The 22,382-nt window shown below is 44.4% G+C and overlaps 1 protein-coding gene across 1 annotated transcript in view; it reads left to right on the top strand.

Annotated features, from left to right (window-relative positions):
• Positions 1 to 22,382, top strand: part of LOC138301688 (lectin-like) — a 191,884-nt gene that overhangs the window by 5,297 nt on the left and 164,205 nt on the right. Inside the window, exon 2 of the mRNA XM_069242203.1 lies at positions 8,457 to 8,566. Within this exon, the coding sequence (XP_069098304.1) occupies positions 8,457 to 8,566 (110 nt within the window). The remainder of the gene's footprint in view (positions 1 to 8,456; positions 8,567 to 22,382) is intronic.

The raw sequence follows: 22,382 nt of genomic DNA, 5'->3' as shown, positions 1-22,382 counted from the left end.
TGTCCCCTCAACGGTGTGCCCACTGCCACTGACCCCAGGTCCCTGATTGTCTTGTGGTTGAGGTGTGGCCTGGGGTCTTGTACAGGTGGGCACACTGCTGACTGACGTGTCCTCGGCACAGAGGCGTGGGTACGATGGGTGGGTGCTGTGGAGTTGGTTCCTGATGAGGGAGGCTCTGTGGTGGTCTGTGAGTGGGCTTGGGTGACCGGCTGTTCAGTGGTCCTTGATGGGCCAGGTAGGTCGTCCAGATCCAGAAGTCTAGAATTACAGTTATCATTGGGGGCCTCTTCTGTTGGGGGACTGGATAGTGGTGGCACCTCCTCTCCACTGACATTGGCTGGGGTACCTCTGGGGATTTAAATGATGTATTATGCTTCAAGTGTATGACATTTGTACTTCTGTTGCTTCCCCTTTATGGTTGGTGTTACACTGCCAGCTTTTACATGTTGGTGTATTGTAGGCTTGTTAGTTTCCCTATGCTGTGCATGCTTTAGTGATGAGTGTCCATGCAGGGCTGGGAGGGGTGTCCATGCATTGGTACAGCAGGCAGGGCCTGGCATTGGGATTAGTGAGATGTGTTGGTGGAGTGTGTGGGATGTGGTGGAGTGATGGGAGTGAGGGTGAGGATGTGTGATGGCATGCATGTATGGGGGTGATAATTGTAAAATGTTGACTTACCAGTGTCCAGTCCTCTGCCAACTCCAGCGAGTCCCTCAGGATGCAGTATTGTCAGTACCTGCTCCTCCCATGCTGTGAGCTGTGGGGGAGGAGGTAGGGGTCGTCCACCAGTCCTCTGTATGGCACGCTGGTGTCTTGCTGCAGTTGAATGTACCTTCCCCCGTAGGTCCTTCCACCTCTTCCTGATGTCATCCCTTGTTCTTGGGTGCTGTTTCACGGCATTGACCCTGTTCACGATTCTCCGCCATAGCTCCATCTTCCTTGCTATAGATATTTGCTGTACCTGTGCACCAAAGAGCTGTGGCTCTACCCTGATGACTTACTCTACCATGACCCTTAACTCATCCTCAGTGAAACGGGGGTGCCTTTGTGGTGCCATGGGTGATGTGTGATGTGTGTTGGTGAGAGTGTGTTGGGTAAAGTGGTGGGGTGTGCGATGTGGAATGTTTGAGGGGCCTATGGGTGTATATGGTGTGTGTGTCTAGTTGTCTCTGTGCTGTTCTTCTCAGTCTCCTGGTGGCAATTGTTGTATGTAAGGGGCTGTGGGTAATGTGGGTCTGTGTTTTATAGTGGTGTCGGTGTGTGGGTGTGGTGTGTGTGTACATGTGTCAGGTGTGTGTATTTGGTATTGTCCAGTGTAGTGTTGTTTTGTATGTGGGTGTCCATTCTGAGCACAACATGTGTACCGCCAATGGATTACCGCTGTTGAATATCCACCATAGTGATTAGTAGGTCATAATGTGATGGGCGTTGTTCTGTTGGCTTAACGGTATGGGTTTTGGTACCGCCACTTTAGCACTTACCTTTGGGCTGGCGGATTTGTGTATGTGGCTGTATTCTGTCGGATTGGTGTGTGCCATAATATGGTCAACGGATATACACCAGCGCGGCGGTAAGTTGGCTGCCGTCAGCGTGGCGGTAAACGGGATTTACCACCAATGTCATAATGAAGGCCTTAGTATTTTCTTTCATGTGTGTGGGTACTGTGTGACTACAGTGGTATTGCATGAGCTCTGAATGTCTCCTGGATAAGCCTTGGCTGCTCAGCTACAGCTACCCCTAGAGATCCTGACTTCTAGACACTGCCTAAATTTCACTAATAAGGGTGAACTTGACCTGGTATAAAGTGTAAGTACCATAGGTACCCACGACAAACCAGGCCAGCCTCATAAAAAATGAATGGATCCACAAAATCCTTACCACTCCAGGAGGAAGGATAAATATGGCAGAGCTGCACCCACACCTCAGATCCCTACAAGGAACAACATCAGAAGAAGAACGACTGCCCTGCTGGACACCTGACCTGCACCTGGACACTGCACTCTGAACGACTGCACCAGCTGCGCACTTGGGCTTCACCACAAGAAGGATTTTGCTAACCAGAGTCCCCTGTATCGAATCCTGAAGAAACTGACCAGCTGACCACTGTCCAGTGGTCATCTTGGAGTTTGAGCTAAGTGCATTCTGGGAGTTGGAGTCCTAGCCCTCAAGAAGCAACTCAGGGCTTCTGGAACTTTGGGGTGAGCTGTGGACTCCTAAAGCATCTATAATTACCTTCTGGAAGAAGATCTAGAAGTTTGGAGAAGATTGGAGAACTTTTGGAAAAAAGCTCCATAAAGGGACCTACCCGCCATCGAGAGTTAAGCTGACTTACGTAGACTGCTTCCGAGCCTGACTTGCAGGTTCGCCCCGCTGAAAAGCTCCGGAGCCCCAGACTTCCAGGATTTCACCAGGGGCTCCTGGAAAGGCAATCCGACGATGTTGATTTGAAATCGGCTCTGACGTCAGAGACGGAAAGCTAAAAAAATGTGACTAAGTATTTTGCATGTTTGTGGGGATTTGCGTAAACAATTACACAAATCCGGCGCAAACATAGTATAAATATGCCATTTTGTCTCCTAAGTTAAACCTCACTGCTCATTACCAAGCTACCAAGAGTGGACCAAGGTTTAATTTATTGACACCTAACTGAACCCAGTGGTTATTAGTGGCCTATTGTTAAGTGTAGGTACTTACCTGCCCTTACCAATAATGCACTTTCCAACACAGAGTCACCAGTAAAACGCAGAATTTGGAATGGAACTAAATTGGGAGGCTGCCAAGGGAGCACTCTATCTGTGCCTGCTACTGCTTGTGCTTTCTCTCTGAGTTAGGCTTACCTGCTACTGTTGTCCCGCTGCACATTGTGTGCTTGTGAAGGGACAGCATGACTATCATCATCATCTCCCTGGAATCACTGGAAGAGCAGTCATCGAATGGGACTCTGCCAACTGAAAAATCACTTACATAATCAGCTCCATTGTCCTCTCCCTCAGATGCTGTCTCAGTATCTGCTGTCTCGTCTCTGTTATTGCCTTAGAACTGTCCTCTGTAACCCGAGTTAGGGATTGAGCAGCAGTCATCCAATGAGATGCCATCTCTGCTACTGGTTAAACGGTCCTTCTAAACACTATCCTAAGTAGAAGGCAGATATGTTGTTCACAAAATGTTGGTGGGTGAGTGTGTGAGAGATGTGTGCAGCAGTAAATAACGTTGGTCACCTTACTTTTTCTCCTTCCCTCAATCAGCAAGTTCTCCAAAAACACTGATGAAAAACAATGAAGACACACGCACAAACTAATACTTCACCACACCACATACCCGTCATCACAACCTTTAGAGCTGGTGGTGCCAAGAGCAGCAATCTTTTTTGACACTCCCCCTCCCCTGACCTCAACTTTGGAATCCCTCACTACCACACAGCAAAAGTGCCCCTTATCTTTCCATAGCCCCCTCGCACTAATACCAACTGGCTTTACTAATCTAATTGCTATCCACATAAAATACAGATCTGTTCTTTCCAGCATGCATAATAACATTCTGTGCTACCTGATGGTGTCAAAACTGTCATTAAAGTCTGATCTCTCTCTCAAGCAGGAACAGAATCGCATGAGTTATCTTGACGTTTTTATTGCTGACGGAAAGCTGTAGAATTATATATATAGATATATACGTATATATCTGTTACTCTCTTTATATATAGAGTGTATCTCACTCTTTCTCTGTCTCACTCTCTAAATATTTACATATATATGTACATACATATATATTTTTTTATTTCATATGCATCTCTTTTATTTATATGTGTGGTTAGGAAATGGAATTCTGAAGAACCTTAGAAATTCAATTAAAGAACCAAAGTTTACAGGGATTTTATAGTTAGGCTCACATGTTAAACCTACCAAACCACTGAAATGTACATGTGATAGTCAGAGTTACCTCAAGTAACTATAACTCGAGCCCTGAGGTAACTATAACTCGCGCCCCCTCCATGCACAGCTTTTTCATCAAAAATGTTACTGCAAATATTACATTGAATTGTCAATGATGTTATCAAGAATGTCCTGAGTGCCCTAATTTGTGGGGTAATTAGCATTGCAGGGTGAGGGTGCAGTGAATTTCCCCTTTTTTTAATATAACGTTATTTTCATTACTATACAGTAATCCAACCACAGCAGAAGGCCGTGCATGGTGGCAACTGGCTGAAGGGCCTGCAGCCAGCCCCCATAACTACCAAAACCCGTGCTGCACATGGCTGAGGGCCATGTGAAGCACAGGGTTAGGCACAGGGGCTGGCCTAGGGCTAGGCCCTATGGCAAACCCCTAACCACCCAACCCCAAGCTGAGTACAGCATTTGGCGATGCACAGCAGTAGTTGGCTGCAGGTCTGCATACCCTCCTCCTCCAGTCAATTTTGGTCCCTGGGACCACATTCCCTGGGGTCCAGCATTCTAAAATGCTTTTTTTGGTGCAGGTGGTGCTGCACAGGCCCCCTCCCCTGGCCGATCTCATCCCAGGGACTCCATCCCTGAGGTTGTGTCTAAATATATATATATTTTTCTGGGGAGTGGTGTTGCGTACCCCCCTCCCTAGCCGATCTCGGCCCTGGGAACCCTATCCCTCACAGCCCGGCCATGTGACCTGGGTGTCCCCCAGGGTATCAAGTGACAATCCCGGGGATCAGAGGGGGAGTCTGAAGAACCCCTGTGGTCCCAACCAGCTCCCCACCTCCTGGGGAGAAGGCATGGCCGGAATGGAACTAGATAGATAGATATATAGTTAGATAAATAGACATATAGATATATCAATATATATCTATATATATGTATCTATATCTATCTATCTATCTGTCTGTCTATCTATCTATCTATCTATCTATCTATCTATCTATCTATATATATATATATATATATATATTTAGAGTGAGAAAAATCTGCCTCTCTCTATGTGTGTGTGTGTGTATTTATTTATATATATACTTTGCATCGGATGATTTTTTGAACCCCTACCTGGTGATGACCAATGGTTGTCAGACGCACAAGGGAGGGTCTGATTGTGATGCACATTGGCCGTCACATGCGCTAAAGGGGTCAAAGTGTTCCTTGACAAAAATGTAAATGCATTCAACAAAGAAAAGGAATGGGGGTGTTCAAGGTTACTATTGTACATGGACCACATTCTAATGTCAGAGAGGTAAGTGAATTTGAAAATAGCTGGCTAGCATAGACATGCGTGTGCTACTAGACCACTCAATGGACCAAATGAAAGGAGATTGATCAGATATACAGTTAAAGCCTGTGAAACATCTCTTCCTCTGTTAAATGCCATTAATTTGCTAGATAACATGGTGAGGGCTAGAATACTGCTAAGGCTCTGGCTTGGTTCGTTAATAGAGAGAAAGGCTCTAAAGCCATTTGGTGGTTAGACAGTTTCATGGAAGTTTGGTTACTTGTGAACCCGATATTAATGCAATAGTCGATGAATAATATAGCAACCTGTATTCTCAACAGACATTGGACCAGGCTCCTAGCATTCAGCCCTCCTCAGGGAAGTGTATGATTCCTTGTGCCTGTTGATCTCCATTGAGGAGAAACACATATGAATCACAAGGTAGGGGCAAAGCATTCATGGGCTAGAAGTTTGAGCACTGAATTGCAGACTGTGTAACTTCAAGCTTGAATCGCTGCTCATGTAGCATGCCTCTGCAGTGAACTGAAGTCCTTGAGGGGCTATTGGCTATAGCAAGTATTTTGTCATCTAGAACTCAGCAAATGCCAAAAAGGGATAAAAATGTGTTTGAATGGTGACATCAGATAGTTAAATAGATTTTTGAAGTTCCCAAAGGACACTTACAAGGTCATGAATAAGAGAACTCTGCCTGTGTAAAATCTCAAACCCTTTTTTGTACTTAAACATAGCATTACATTTGAACACGCATAGGGCCTTATTCTGATTTTGGCAGACGGAAAAGCCCGCCTGCCAAACTCCCAACGGGTAAGTTGCCACCATTTTGGCAGCCTCCCCACTAGGCCCATTATGAGTTTTCTGCAGGGTCATCAGGCAGAAACCTCAGTTTCCACCCTCTGGCCCAGCAGGAAATGGCCTACAGCATTGTCTCTGGATCGGAATAGAGCTGCTGTCAATGCTGTAGTGCACAGGGTGCACCAGCAGCCTTGCAATGTTGACTGTCTGCAAAACATTGCAATGGTGCTGGCAGGGGGGCCCATGCACTGCCCATCCCAAGAGCATGGTGCGGGGACACCCTTGGGGCCTCTTGCACCCGTTCTCTGCCAGCCTTTTCATGGTGGTGCTACCACAATGAAATCACTGGTGGAGGACAAAGTCGGAATCCCCAGGGCAGTTCTGTCTTGGCAGATTAGGACCACCATGACTGAACGACCACCGGGACAACTAATCCTGATGGTGCTGGTAGGCCGACCGTGGCACAATCACCGTGGTAGGAATGTGGCACTCGGACCGTCGCATTGGTGATGGTTCGACCGCCATCGCAAACTTAGCGGTTATGAGACCGCCAGGTTCGTGATGAGGTCTATAGTATTTTTATCAAGATGATTTTCAAGTTTATATTATAAATGTATTGCAGTAGGCTTGAGGCACAGCTGTTTTTATCTCTGCTACAATAACAGGTGTATTTTTAGGGGGGGATACGTACTGTCAATATATAGGTTTGTACAGGGCATGGAGGAAGTTCATAAGAGTGCTTTTGCAGAACAAGGCTATTACCTTCCTGTTTTTGAATATGGCATATCACCCAACCCCCATGTGATTTTGGTAGTTGACCAGGGCCACAGTATTTGTAATATCTAGGCACATGCATGATGAAACACCTCAGGTTACCACTATGCACTTAGATATTCATAAACAAGCAGCTATGGGATTATTTGCATACAGATTTAAGACTATAGTGCTGAAATCAACTGGTTTTATAGTAAATGTTTTAATTATTTTCTTCTAATGAGTTATGAGTCACCTTGTATGTTTTATACTGTTTAATATGATAAATTGTAATGGATTTAAGTGAGCAAAAACAATAAATGAATTTACGTACTCACTAGTTGTTCAAAGGGTCTCAATTGTGCATGAGTGTCCCCACTTGTTATGCTACAAAAAACACTGGTCATTGTTGATGCCAAAATCATGACCAACATTCTTGCACTTAGGTTGGCTCCATTGTAGCTGAAAGTAGGGCACCCAAGCCCCAGTGATTTTGTCTCAGAACTCCCTGAGGTTCCCTAAAGTGTGGACTTCTCCTGTACCCTCTTGACACAAAACAAACACAACCAAATTTGCAAAACACAGACCATAATAACAGATCATAGAAATCTAGAGCTGATGTGCTTCTTTTGGAAGATAAGTTCCTAAAGGTTACATGAAAACCCAAAAGCAAGAAAACAAGGAAAAAGACGATCGCAAACAACCAGTCCTAGTGCCATAGAGCAGGTTGGTGGACATGTAGTAAAAGCAAAAAGTGCATTAGATTGACCAGTTGAACTTTACATCAATTGTGAGTGGGCTATTAATCACCACTCCAGGGATTGCTCAAAAAATACCTCCTATTGCCTGCCTACTGGCAAATAAATTAAACAACCTCCAATGTGCCTAAAAGAGAAAAGCCAAAAAACAGAAAACGTTACGTCTGATCACAATTTGCACAGTACTGCGGTAACTGTAAAATCAGAAGTGATTTTACCATTGCTGTGAATCACCATCATTACTGTGCAATTACAAGTAAATCCCATGGAATGGGGAATTACCATGTGGGATTGATTATTGCAATCGCAAAAACCATATATATTTCCAGAATGCATGTGGGTTTAATACATACATATTCTGCCTGCTCTGAGCAGATGGTAAATGTATGCTGGAACCTGTGGCTGGTGTGAGGGACGAGAAATGGAATGATGAGATTAGGAAAGGCAAGGCAAGGATGTATTTCTGCAGAAGCGCGGTTAGGCTTGGCTTTGGGTGCAGCAAAGGCCTAATGCATTTTTTCCAGTTGGAATTACCAGCCAGAAAAAATCAGATAGGTACTACCCGTCTCAGAAAAACTGGGTGTGGAAAAACCTACCCACTTTGAATCAGGCAGAATCAGAATAGCTACCTAAGAAGCTTCTAAGTTATTGTAGGGTCCCTCCAGCCCTGGATTATTTAAATGACTACGACACACACAGAGGTCTATAGCAGACATCTTTATTCCTCAGCATACAATCAAACACTGCACTCAGATTAAGTCATAACTGTTACTAACCACACACTAACTCCTCCCTGCAAGTTATGTAATTCCTCTCACGGGCCTGTCTAGAATTGCAAGGGTTCTAGCACACATCGTCTCATGACACTATATCCCCCCTTGTTAAATAAAAAAAGTATAAACAACAGCCACATTATATTTCTTCATTAAGTCATCCAGTGTTTGACAGCTCAGTCTTGTTTTACAGATCAACTAATACCAGAAAAATGTGGGGAAGACTGTACCCCTGGATGGGATTGCCACTTCAACAGTTACTACAAATACATTCCAAATGCGAAGAGCTGGACTGATGCTGAGGTAAGACACGGGAAAGCTCTCTACATTCTGCCCAGTTTCCCCATTAATTCTCTTTACCTGTTATTTATCTATTCACCTATATCTTACCCACACTTTAATTTATCCAGCTCCTGTTTTGCCAAACAATCTGAAATCCTCTCCTGGCATTTTTCAAGAGCTTGCTGTTGTAAAAAAACAAAAACAATGACCCTGACAAGCTGGGTGTTTTGTCCCAGATTCTTGGGGTCATTTATATTTTATTCTGTTTGGGGACTGTCAGGCTTTTTTTGTGATCTCAAACAGGAAAAATGTACCTCTGAATGTCCGCTCTGTTTAGGACAGACATTCTGAGGTAGATTCATGAGCAGTAAAATTAGGATCTGTTTGACTCTATAATATAGCTTGTAAGCTGTCATTTTGGCTGACAGGGTACTCTGCCATGTCTGTGTTGGAGTATCCTGTCCTCCAAACTCTAAACGAAGCCCATTGTCAATGTATTGGATATTATTTGTGAATCTCCGGTCTAATTAAATAGGGTAGCGTATTTAATATCCGCTTGTTAATTGAAATACATTAAAAGAGTAGGCAGGATAATCACGACCTACCAGACTGAACAGCAAGACCTGCTTTTGCTTTATGCTAATACTACTCTTCAAGTAATATTAGATTCAAATACTGAATATGTGTTCTTTATTTGGTGTTTTGCATTGGACGGAGTAGTGTGGGGAGCCTTAGATTCTATCCTCATAGAGTTCCCAAAGCAACTCTCTTTCTTCATGTAGACAAGATAAAGTTATTTAATGAACTGAAACGTGTCTCTGTCTTGGTAGGAGACTGACAGAGGTACATAAAAAAAATAATGGTAGTCCCCCATGAAATGTATGTAATAAGGTAAACAAAAATGTCAATGAAGCACTGCATTGCAGTGCCCATGGCTTTGTCTGTTTAAAGAGATCAAGAATGGCTGCATGTAAGCATTTCACAGTTATACAAGGTTTATGGGTTTTATCCCCTTTTAGTGACATACTGGCACTGTCAGACCATCTCGATTTTTATTGATTTACAGTGAATGTAGCCATGCAACTCATCCTATCTGACACACGACTGTGAGGATGCGCTCCAAGGAGCACACAAAAAATATGAAATTGGGGTATAAGTTGTGGGTTATTAGTTGAAGGAAGTGAGTAACCACCTAATGCAATAACCATAACCCATGTCAGGGTGAACCCTTAAAGTCACTACATTAACCTGAGATATGGCACAGAGAAGACAGGCTTAGCGTAGAATAAAGTGTTTATGGAATATCAAAACAAAAAAAACAAAAAAATAAAACCTCATCAAAATCCCAAAGCAATTCAGCAAAAATAGTGTAAATTTTAACAAATAAAATGAGTGCACCAAAATGACAAAGATTCAATAGGGGATACCGGATGTATTAATTTCTAAAGTTAAAATCTAAAAATATTGCTAAAAGTGTAAAGAGCCACTGTCGGTCATCCGGTTGTGCTTGACTGTTACCTAAATGCAAACTAAGGCTGAGTGCAATGGATCTCAGGTCAGATAGAGAAACTAGGGGCTTCATTTACAAGGTCTTTGCGCCACCGTTGTGTCATTTTGTTTAGATGCAGCAGTGGCATTAGCTGTCTTTCACACTGCTTCAGATTTACAAACTGATGCATTCAGCCCAATCCATTAGTTTGTAGACCCTTGCATTACATTATACTTACACCAGGTATGATGTATGCAGGGTAGGCATTCCCACGGGAAAAGCCACACAGAATTGATGCAGTGCAATTTACAAAATTTCACTGTATCATTCTGCGACTTCACTGTATCAGAACTGTACTGCCTGCTCAGAGCAGGCATAAAATTAACGCAGGGCTTTTCTCTATGGGACGTCCTCCCATTGCTGGAGAAGAGTAATATTTTTTACACTAGTCCAGCAATGCTTGAGTTTAGCACCAACAGATGCATCGGAATTTCTGACGCATCTGTGAAAACATGCACCATGGAGCTCTGTATTGTAAATACAGCTATCCATGGTATTGTTAGTGGATCGTAAGGCAGTATAACAAATCTGACGCTTGGGGCCAGTGCGTCATATTCATGTAAATGATGACCTAGGTTCTGGAGTGCTGGGCATATTACAAATTACACATTACATATTATATATTACATATTACATATTACAAATATCACTGCCGGTCTCCGATCCCCCTGCCGCTGCCTCCCCTGCGGCCCGCCCACTGCACACACCCATTGGCCCTCCCTCCCTCCTCCCAGCTGCTCCACCTTCCCACCCCACCCTCTTAATGGCAGCTGCTAGCACGCTGGAAGCGTGCCAGAGGCAAGCCCGTCGGCGCCCGTCCACGTCTGGACCGCGCCCAGTGCCAGTGCCCCTGGCCCCCCAGTCCAGACCCCCCCAGACAACACTATTCCACAGACACACTCCGCTCCCTCAACCCAGGAACACGCCCGCATGCACCTGAACCAACCCCACACACAAACAAGGACCCTTCACCTGTTATGCCTGCTGTTTTTCCTGCTCCACCTCTCACACCTCTGACACCCACAAGCCACACACCACCCCCACACCAAACACCACAACCTCAATACAACAGGCTCACGCACAACCCCCACACTCCCCAACAGGCCCCACCTAAAAAAAAAAAGAAAAAACAACACACTCCACTACAATACCTTCAAAACCCACAGGCACCCACACCAACACCACCGCACAACACAACAACAACACCCCCCACAACCATCTCAACTGCCTACTCCTCAACACCCGATCCCTACATAAGCACGCCATAGAACTCTGGGACCTCATCACATCACACTCACCTGACAATGTCTTCCTCACAGAAACTTGGACAAACCACTCATCTGAGCCCCACATAGCCACAGCCACCCCTGACGGATACAAACTCCAAAGCAAAGACCGCCTAAACAAACCAGGGGGTGGCATCGCCATCCTGCACAAAGACACCATCAAGGTCACCACCAAAACACACAACACCCTTGTCAGCGCAGAACACATGCACTTCCTAATCCACATAAACAATAACACCACCCTCAGAGGCACACTCATATACAGACCCCCAGGGCCATGCCCCCCTTCTGCAACACCATCGCCGACACCATCAGCCCTCACGCACTCATCTCCACAGACTACATCCTCCTCGGTGATTTCAACTGTCACCTGGAGAACCCCCAAGACCACAACACCTCTTCCCTCCTAGACAACCTCACCAACCTCGGACTCAAGCAACTGGTTACAGCACCCACCCACTCAGCAGGTCACACTCTATATGCAATCTTCACTTCAAGCCAGCACATAACCTACACCCATACCACCGAACTCCACTGGACCAACCACAACTGCCTCCACTTCTCCTTTGCCAAATTCCCCTCACAGCACCAACAACACACCATGCCCTACCACTTGTGGGGCAAGATCCCCTCAGAACACCTGAACTCCTAACTGGCACAGAACCCCCCGCCCACACCAACAACCCCAACACTGGTGCCCGCAACCTCACAAATTGGATAACCACATGCGCAGACACACTCGCCCCCTCAGAAAAAACATCACCACCGCAACATCAAGAACACCCCATTGTTCACCACTGAACTCCACGACTCCAAACGCAAATGCCACAAAGCTGAGAAAGCCTGGCGACAGGAACACTCAATCACTAACTTCTCTACCCTCATAACCACCATTCGCACTCACCACCAACTCATACGCACCACCAAAAGAGCATACTACAAGCATCCCCCCCTTCCAATCCACCGCCACCAAAATCATCTGCGGTGTCCCCCAGGGATCCTTCCTCAGCCCCACCCTCTTCAACATTTACATGACCCCGTTCGCCAACATCCTCCGACTGCACGGAATCACCACCCTCTCCTACGCAGACGACACCCAACTCATCATCTCTCTCACCCACAACTCTACTACCGCCAAAACCAACCTCCACTCCGCACTCCTTGACACCGCAGCCTGGATGACAGCCAACCATCTCAAGCTCAACTCCAACAAAACCAAAATAATAATTTTTGGACCCAACAAAACCATATGGGATGACTCCTGGTGGCCCACCACCCTAGACCCCGCTCCCACCCCTGCTAACCACGCACGCAACCTCGTTATCATCCTTGATCCCTCCCTCTCCATGACCCAGCAGATCAACGCCATCACCTCCTCCTGTTTCAACACCCTCCGCACGCTGAAAAATACCTTCATATGGATTCCCTTAGAGACCAGAAAGACCATCACCCACGCACTCATCAGCAGCAGGCTAGACTAGGGTAACGCCCTCTATGCCGGCATCACACTCAAACTCAAACACAAACTCCAGAGAATCCAGAACACAGCCGCACGCCTCATCCTAGATCTTCCTCGCCAAGAACACATCTCACCACACCTCAGATCCCTTCACTGTCTCCCCATCGACAAGAGAATCACCTTCAAAATCCTCATCCACATGCTCAAATCCCTCCACAACGACGGCCCAACCTACCTCAACCATAGAGTGAACTTCCACACTCCCATCCGCCACCTCCGATCTGCCGACCTTGCCACAGTCCTCCGCATCAAACGCACCACCACAGGAGGCAGATCCTTCTCCTACCTTGCTCCCAAGGCCTGGAACTCCCTACCCACCGACCTCCGCAAGACCCAGGATTTCCTGAGCTTCAGAAGAAAACTGAAGACATGGCTGTTCGAACAGTAACCTCCTCCCCCCCCAGCACCTTGAGACCCTAGTGGGTGAGTAACGCGCTTTATACATTTTTTGATTGATTGATTGATTGATTGTTTCAACAACATGGTTTATGTTTTGCCCTTCAGCAATCCACAATTATATCTTTGACCAAGATGTCAGTGAGTTGAGTCCTGTGGAGAGATTTCCTGACAAAATGGGGATAAGAAACACATTGAGGCTCTGATGAGAATGGTGTCATCGAAAAAATATGTGAATCAGCCTTCTAAGAGCAATACACTGAGAAAAATTAATTATTTAATCTGTTAAAATGAGACCATTTTGGATCCATCCATTCTTTTTATTTTTCCCCTAGAAGTAAACCAGTAGCAAAAATATTTGTGAAAAGGTCAGGCAAGAGATGTAAGACATCTGGCCTAAACAGACATTCTCCCTCTGTTGTTACAAATATGAGCATCATCATGGCGCCTCTTCAAATTGAGGCATTGTGCAAACCAATTCCTGCTTCTGTTCGTTGTGAACCTACTGTGGTTTGTGAAAATCGCTTTGACATATTGGCTGAGCCAGATCTTGTTTATCCTGCTAATCTCACCAATGCAAATAGTTCCTCCTCTTCTAAAAATGTCACCCAACAAAATCCGTTCTACTGATATAGTTGAGGTCATGAATGAACTTAAGATCGGCCTAGCAGAACTCAGGGCACAGGTCAAAATAGTAAATAACCAGCCTGCAGCACTTATACAGCTGCTTTGCCTAAATCATCAACCTACCATAGGTGATGATAGTCAAGGTACAATAGACAAGAACTGCCTTTAGCTTTTTGATGGCCACTCAGAATATCTGAATCCAGCTCAAAAGGTGATGTCACCATGGAGGAAAACTCCTAGTACTGACAAAAGTCAGACTGCATGTAGAAACCCATTTCTTATTCCCCACAAAATATCCAACTCATCTATGAAGGCTGACAGGATTGCTGTTGCACACTGGCCTGAGTCTGCTGCTCAATATCCATTAGAACATGGCACTACCACTAGCCCACGACTTTGTCTTGTGCATCTTGCCAGAAAACACCTCTTAAACCCTTTTGGGATTATAATCTTGGTTCAGGTGAGGTTGTATATATGCACAATGTGGGCAGATTTTCACATGGAACAAAAGAAGATAGAGATTCTTTGAATAGGAAAGTGATCTATTGTAATGTTCATAAATGCTTTTTAATGATTTGCTTAGACGTTGTGAGGGACACACGCTGCTCAGTGCCCGCAGGCAAATTTGATTATGTTGAAATATTATTGCCATCACGAGCCCTGGCTGAGGGGCTAATAACTTTGGAGGCTCAGTCATATTTCCCGTACCCACAACTGTTTGTTTGAGGTACCTATGCCTATGGCAAGAGATGAATGTCAAGATGTTAAAATTATCACCCCAAGACCTTTCAGAGGAACCTTGTTCAGTTGTGGAAAGAGCATATTGACTATGCACAGTGGTATTTCGGGAACTTCCTTCATTACCTCTCACCAAAATTTATGATTTATGGAATATAATTTCCTGGAACATTGATGGCCTGAAATCTAAATTGTTAGATACAAGCTGGGGGAATTTTATTGAGACATTAGACATTTGTCTATTTCAGTAAATTTGGAGCATGGAGGCAGATTATAGATCCGGTTTAATTGCTTTTGTATTGAAGCTATTTAGCAGGGAAAAAGGAGACCAGTAGGTGGGCTAATGAGCTGGATGAATACTAAATTTCATTGTAGAATCAGGAGACTTTCTATTAACTTCTCTTATATTCTTAACCAATTGATCAATTCAACTGGCTGCAAGAATCTTTGTATTTTCAACATTTACTACATGAACAATGATCAGAATAAGGAGTCCAGTATGCTTACTTGCCTTAAGTCTTATAATTATTGCAACCATTCATTGGGGCCTGTGATAGTTGCAGGTGACTTCAATGACACGTTTCAGCCATTTGATAATTCAGAATCCACCAGTACATAGGAAGAAGATGCCATACGGGGTAATCTAAAACTACACTGTGCACCAGCCCTTTCTACCCAACTATTGGGGATTAAAATTAATTTGGGTCTTAGAACCTGCAATGGCCTTTCCCCCTCTGATGTAGTAAGTGTTCACTCTTTTAAGTGGTTAAATCTATCAAGTAGAATAAACTAAATTATGATTGCTATTCAGTTGTGACGATACACGATTTACATGAAGATCCTCAAGAGATTTGACAGCGACCACAACTCCCTAGGCCTAACAACTAAAAGAAACTTTTCAATTACCTACTATGTACATAATTCTACACTCTTTGGCAAGATAAGTCTCTTGAATAATAAAGCACATTAAAGTGGCCCCATCTAAAGTCAAACTAAGTTTAATGTCCCAAATCTACAGCAAAGTGACAGATACCATTGAACAAATGGGAAACAGAGGAACGTCTCATTGAAGTATCACAAAGATTTATTTGATTATCTTCTTAAGTCCTTCACTGGGAAATGAAAAGGCACATCTAAAAAGAAACCCAACCACCCTTGGTACAACAAACATTTTAGTATAGCTGAGACAGCCTTAATAAAATCTATTAAGGACAAAGATCAGGGACACATACATTTGACAAGGAGAAATAATCATTTAGAGTTATCCAAAGATCTAATTGGGAGACTGAAATATGGAACGACCTGATGATCACAACCAGAAAAGGAGATAATTACTCATTTTTAAACATAGCAGTTCACGGTAGCAGTTGGAAATTGGGTTATTAGTTGTGTGGCCAGCACAAATATTAGTTCTGCAGTTGTCTTGAGTGGGAACCAAACACCCCATTGTAGCGTTTGTGTCTCACAGGATAGCGAGGTGGAGCAGTTGAAGGCCTACTCCAAGGAGATGGTGTTTGTTAGCAATCTCCAATCCCTGGCATGCAATAACAACACCCAATAAATGATTGTCCAGTCAGCCCTTTTTTTTAGGAAAGGAGAATACATTTATTATGCACACACTACTAAATACTACGCAATAATTTACAAATATACATAGATAGATGGTACATACCATGGCTGGCCTTGTACAACAACTGGTGGCCCCTTAAGGGGTTCACCCAAACACTTGAAGAGTGTTCATACAATCATGGTGTAATAAGGATATTACCTTGGCATGAAACATTGTCATCATTTAAATAATGATGGATCAATTAAACATATGCAATAATCATAAAACTTATGCAATAATCATGTAAACCCAATAAAATCATCTATCAGAAATAAACCTTGCATTTGGACATTCTTTCTACATTGTAATGGTCGGATCAGCCCAGAGAGGGTAGCACAATAACAATAACAGTTTTATAAAGCATTGTAATAAAAAAACGTATTCAACTCCTAGAAGGGTAACCACATAAGATATCATTGAAAGGCTATTACATCCAAAACATTACAGTATAATTATATTTTCAACCCCTAGAGGACACAATGCACACATTCTCAAGCCTTCAAGGCCCACAAATAACAACTACTCCCAGCTGAATAGCAAAAGCTGCAGCTATAGGAGATCTTGAAGAAAAAATAAAGGATTTCTCCCAACCTTGGGTGGGGACCTAGAAGATGATCTAGACAGAAAGAGCATGTTGTGCTGAAGGTTTTGGTGGAGGTCCCATCATCCTAGGACCACCACAGGCAGATTAATGGGTGACAGTATAATTCCAGAGAAAGGCCCAGCAATGCATTATGGGACAAGCTTCCTGAGTGCAGTGAATATTATAGTAGCAGCTCTCCCACTGTGCCGGGGAGAGCTGTGGTTTGCCCCGCATTGCTTTTATGAGGGGGATGCCCAGAGATGGTCACAGTTGGAGGGAAACAAGGGGAGCTCACCCCTGGCTGCCTTCGTCATTGGGTTGTGTCTGACCACTTTTGCGGGCAGGAGTGCTTGAAGGTGGCCGCCTTCTGCTTCCCCCAGACATGGCCATGGCAAGCGGGGAGTGCAGGTCATGGGGGGGTGGGGCTGTGGTGGCCCTCATCCCATCCTTCAGGAATGCCATGGGGCTGGGAATGGGGTCCTGGCCCCTAGAACAGAGATTCACCTGGGGAATGAGGTCCCAGACTAAATAGGGAAGCGGGGAGGTGGTCCCACGCATGCCCTTTCCCCAATTTTCAGACTATAGCTTCCTTACACTGTCCCTAGGCCTGGAGAATTTTACCAGTCCTGCAGCAGAGCCCCACGCGCTTCTGAGGAAAATTAGGTCAAAGGTCACTAAACTATAGAATGCCATAACTCCGGACCCATCAGACTGATTTGGACGATCCTTGGCTTATTGTTCTCCTGGTGGTGAGCTCTATCCAGTTGCATTAATCCTCCTCACCCTCAAAGCACTTTACGCCTTCAAAAGTTTGTCCTCCTGGCTCCCTGCATCAGTTCTCCTTTGTGGCTTTGTTGGTGGGTGTAGAAACATCCAGGGCTTCCTCCACCTGGTCCTCAGGGGGGGTTAGGGGCCAGCTTCACTGACCCTTAGGAAGACACACTCATCCTAGGGTAAACTGGACAGATTCCTGGGTCCTAGGTTGGGGTTCGGGTTCCTCCTTCCAGTTCTCCATGACAGTCCCAGGATCCAGCAATGAAGCAGGTAAGAGAGAGTATTCCTCTGTGCAAGAGTTAGTGAGGTGAGAGAGGGTTGTAGAAGACAGGCACCCCTAACCAATCCTGAGGTGCCATATCCCTCTCCACCCCTATCCCAACATGGTATGTTGGGACAATTCAAAATGGTGTCATCAAGGAGCCACTGGTCACATTAGATCCTCTACCCTTCGCTGACATCACTGCCAGGGACGTGTACACTAGTACATCACAGGTGACCTGCACACTAGTACATCAAAGGGGGCTTGGGAAGGCCCATCCCTGGAGAAGTGTGACAGATATGCGATTGATACAGAGCACTCTACCCACCCCTTTCCTCCTCAGGAGCAAGGAGAAGTCGGCCTAATTGCTCCTTTTCTGTGGGAGCAGTCCTTGTTCCTGCTGCTGAAGAGAATGTAATTACTGGACACAGCAGGGTGATAAGAGGCCTGGACTCTGATCCTGAGCAAAGCCTGGGGAATATGAAAACTCTGAATACCCCACAAAATGTACAGTTAGTATTTTGGAAGTGGCAACTATGATTTTCTTGCACAGGTTATACTTTATTTCAATACGTCAATGGTCTCTCCAGGCCCAGAGGATGGGATACTACACTCTAAGGCAGTTCGCTCCTTAGGTGTATAAGAGAGTGGCACTATAGGTAAAACAGTAAAGCACACTGACTTCTCCCCAATAGTGCACACTTCGCTACTGAGGCCTTTTACAGGTGAATAGCTATACCTACAGTGTTCCCATTGCTCCAAGCTACCTGTGCACTGTCACAGGGCTGCCCCCAACAGTCATCTCCCACATGCAGCCCACATATGAGTGCCCATGCTTAAGCACACATGTTCATCTGTGCCCAGCCAACTGCCCCTTACCCTTGCTGTGTCGCAGTGGCCTTACCTTAAAAGGAGGGCATTGGAGGTAAACATGTGCAGTCCATTTAATGTGTGATTACCGTGGGTGAGATACCGGTAATGAAGCTCACCCACAGTAAAAAGTAAAAAAAACGGGTGATCAAAAAGGCAAACAAATCTGGTCGTACTGCTGAGGCAGAACCTGTTGCAACAGCAGCCGTTACTCCTTACCAAAGTTGATCATCACCTTCAGCCCCAAGATTGGGTTGAACATTTTCAAGGTCTGTATTTGGAAATTGGCAAGTTGCCAAATGCTAATGACATGTTAAGTCCCTTAGACATTACCCGGAAGAACTCCCCTGATGCCCTTGCTTCGATAGTTCTTGGGCCGGCCCCTGGATCAAATTCCGTAGTCGGAGACCTGTATGCTTCGTAATATCTTATATGGAGCTCCTATCTAAACCTGCTTATGAGTTTCATTTTGACGGGTGGTGAGCTACATAAACCCTAGGCACAATGCATTGATTCTCCCCATCCACAAGAAAGGCAGTCATGATGACCCTTGAAATTATAGGCTGATTAGTTTAATTGACTGGTTACAGAAGCTTTTCTGTCACCAATTTTTGGGGAAATTTATTGAGTGGGTTAATCATAATAAGATTATATTAGATTTCCAAACAGTCTTTTGTTCGAAAACCAGCACAATCGACCAGATATTTCGCTATACTTTTCTCACTGGAAAGCAGTAATATTAGGAAAGTTCCCGTTGTATGTGGCATTTGTCGACCTTAAAGTAATGTTTGAATGAATTCCTTTGTCACAAGCTCTGAGGAGTTCTGGCGACCATGAGAGTCCCTGGCAATATGTTATCAATCTCTATAAGTCTACAGGAGACAAATTATGGCCGAGTAAGAACTAATAGGACTAGTCACCAAGTAGGAGATGACTAGTCCTATTAGATTAGGGGAGGGAGTTTGCCAGAGATGTATTTTGGCCCTACCTCTCATCTCTTTATAAATCAATGATGTTGTGAAATATCTACACTTCCCTGGCAATGACTCCCCGACAACAAGAGCCTTATGCTTACCAGTGCTATTGTATGCAGATGATAGACTCCTCATCTCTAAAAATCCTGCAGGGCTGCAAGCTTTTACTAACCATTTTTTTTTTTTACTTTGATCAGAAAGGGGGATGGAGTTGAATGCTAAAAAACAAAGAGCCATGGAAGGAAAAGTGGCGCAGCGCGGTGCTGCACCAAAATTTGCAGCACTGCGCTGCGTCAACTTAGAAATGCAGAGATGCGCTACATTTAGGTGAATATGGCGCACCCCTGCTTGTGTCCCTTCCTGCACTATCATAAACACTAATCGAGCTTTGGCACTTCTGTGTGCACTGCACAATGTAGCACACACAAAAGTGCCAAAGCATCATTTTCAAATGATTGTTTATGTGCAGGAAGGGACACTTTCCCGCACATAAACAATCATTTCTGGCATTTTGCTCATTCTATGCAGCACGCATAGAAAAAGCAAAAAATGAGGAGGAATAAAAGTATTCCTCCTCATTGCGCCCTGCTAACGTCACCCCTGGGGTGGCGTTAGATTTCGGAGCTGCCTCAGGTTTACAAAATCTCGTAAAACAGAGGCAGCGTCAAAATTGCATGCCCCTTCCATGCACAGTGCTGCGTGCAAAAGGGGCCGTATTTACAAGGTGGTGTTAAGCCACAAAAAGTGGCTGAATGCCAACTTGTTAATAGGGCGCAGTGCTTAGCGCCACAGGAGCGTCACAAAAAGTGACGCTCCTGTGGCACTAGGGGCCTGTAAATACGGCCCAAAATATATGTCCTTTAACCCCTATAATTCTATGAAGGTGTGCATTAAAGCACAACATGAAATACTTGAGCAAGCAACAGATTTTGACTATTTAGGAGTGAATGATAAGGGAAGGCTGGAGCAGAGGGGGTCTTTTTATATCAGGATAAACTTTAGCCCTCCTGGGATCAGTCTCAGTGGAGGAAGGAGATGCCCCACAACCTATTTGGAACGGTTGATTGGGAGAGCATTGCCCATTACCATAGGAAAGTTGTGCCCTGAGCTCTGTCCAGGGCAGAAGGGTTCTGCCACATTGGAGTTTACTCAGAATTGTACACTGCATGATAGTTTTCAGTCAGGCAAATAGAATGTGTTGTAAAAGTGGGAAAGACTGCCCATGGAACCTTTTTTACACATTGGTCAGGGAGTAACCCCTCCAACTGGTAAGGAAATTAGCACTTTAACCCCAGCTTCTCAAAACACTTTCTGGATCTGTGGCAGACCAGAAGATTTGACCTGCTGTCCATGAACTTTCTGGAGACCTGAATGGCTGGCCCTGTACCCACGTGTAACCAATGATTATAAATGGACTATAAGGGTGAGATTGTTGACCTCCTTTGTGGCTACAACGTTAATACCTGAAATGGCCATTAAACATCCCTAAAAACACTTGACAAAATAAAATCACAATATAATACATTGCAATCCCATCCACATAAAGTATTATACATTTAATTGGCTGATAACATAGGCTGATTAAAATGAAAACATCTTAAAATTCAGACACCAATACCATAACCCTTCCGTATCTTTATGGTCGATCTTATAAAAGTTACAACAGCATAACAGATTTCCGGTGAGGCAGCAGATTGCAAATTTCTCAGACCATTTGTATTTGATAAAAAGTGCATATGCTTAAGAATGGGGTGAAGAAAACAAGCCCGACATATGGAATATAATTCACAAAAGAACATGAAATGCAATGTAGATTGAATTGAGATATTATCACATGGGCAGCAAGAACAAATAATTATTCTGGTCCCAACTACTGGGTAGGCTACTAAATGGTGAATTAGACTGAGTCTCAACCTTGTCATATAAAACTTGTGATGTGGATTAGTTAGCCATAACAGGTACGTACTAACCCCTGAAATATTATCGAGCTGCAGAAAACTTGTCACAGAAGCCATGTTAAGAGACCTTACGGTGCACCCTTCCTCCCTATGAGCTAAAAAACATTTTTTTTACTAAATCATAGGTTTGGCGGAAAATCACATCACGAAAATCAAAGAGAGTGTTTAGGCCAAGATCATTAAAATTGTTCTTAACATATGCCACCCATGGGGTAGCTTTCCAATTGTCCAACTTTAGGCAATCTGCTAAGACCAAACGGGAAAAAGCAGCCTTTAGTGTGCCTCAAATTTTAATTCATAATAACAGGGGGGCCATGCTTATGAGGTCCTCGAAATGGAAATGGTCTTCTTCTAATTCTAAGTGGAGAACCAAGCTAGCTGTGCTTTGGAGTAATGTCAGCAAACAGCATAAAAATGTGTTCTCAGCAACTTGTAGTCACCCTGAAGGAGAACAGCCCTGCACGCCAGCACCATAGACCCCAACAGAGAGGAATTGGCTTCTTTACAGCTGCATCAATTCCCTAATGGGTTTGCAACCAAGCTGATTTGCAAATCTAAATAGGGCATCAGATACTACCCCCAATTTAAGTGCTCTTTGGGCAATCATTCTCTTCCCTGACCCATTTGCATCAAACAGAATGCTCAAATTGCTAAAGAAAGGCACCCTCATTACGCTGGTTCTCCCTATCTGA

Source organism: Pleurodeles waltl, chromosome 6, assembly GCF_031143425.1.
Source record: "Pleurodeles waltl isolate 20211129_DDA chromosome 6, aPleWal1.hap1.20221129, whole genome shotgun sequence".
Classification (NCBI taxonomy): Eukaryota; Metazoa; Chordata; class Amphibia; order Caudata; family Salamandridae; genus Pleurodeles; species Pleurodeles waltl.
Note: the sequence above shows the minus strand (reverse complement) of the source record. Positions and strands in the feature narration are given on the sequence as shown.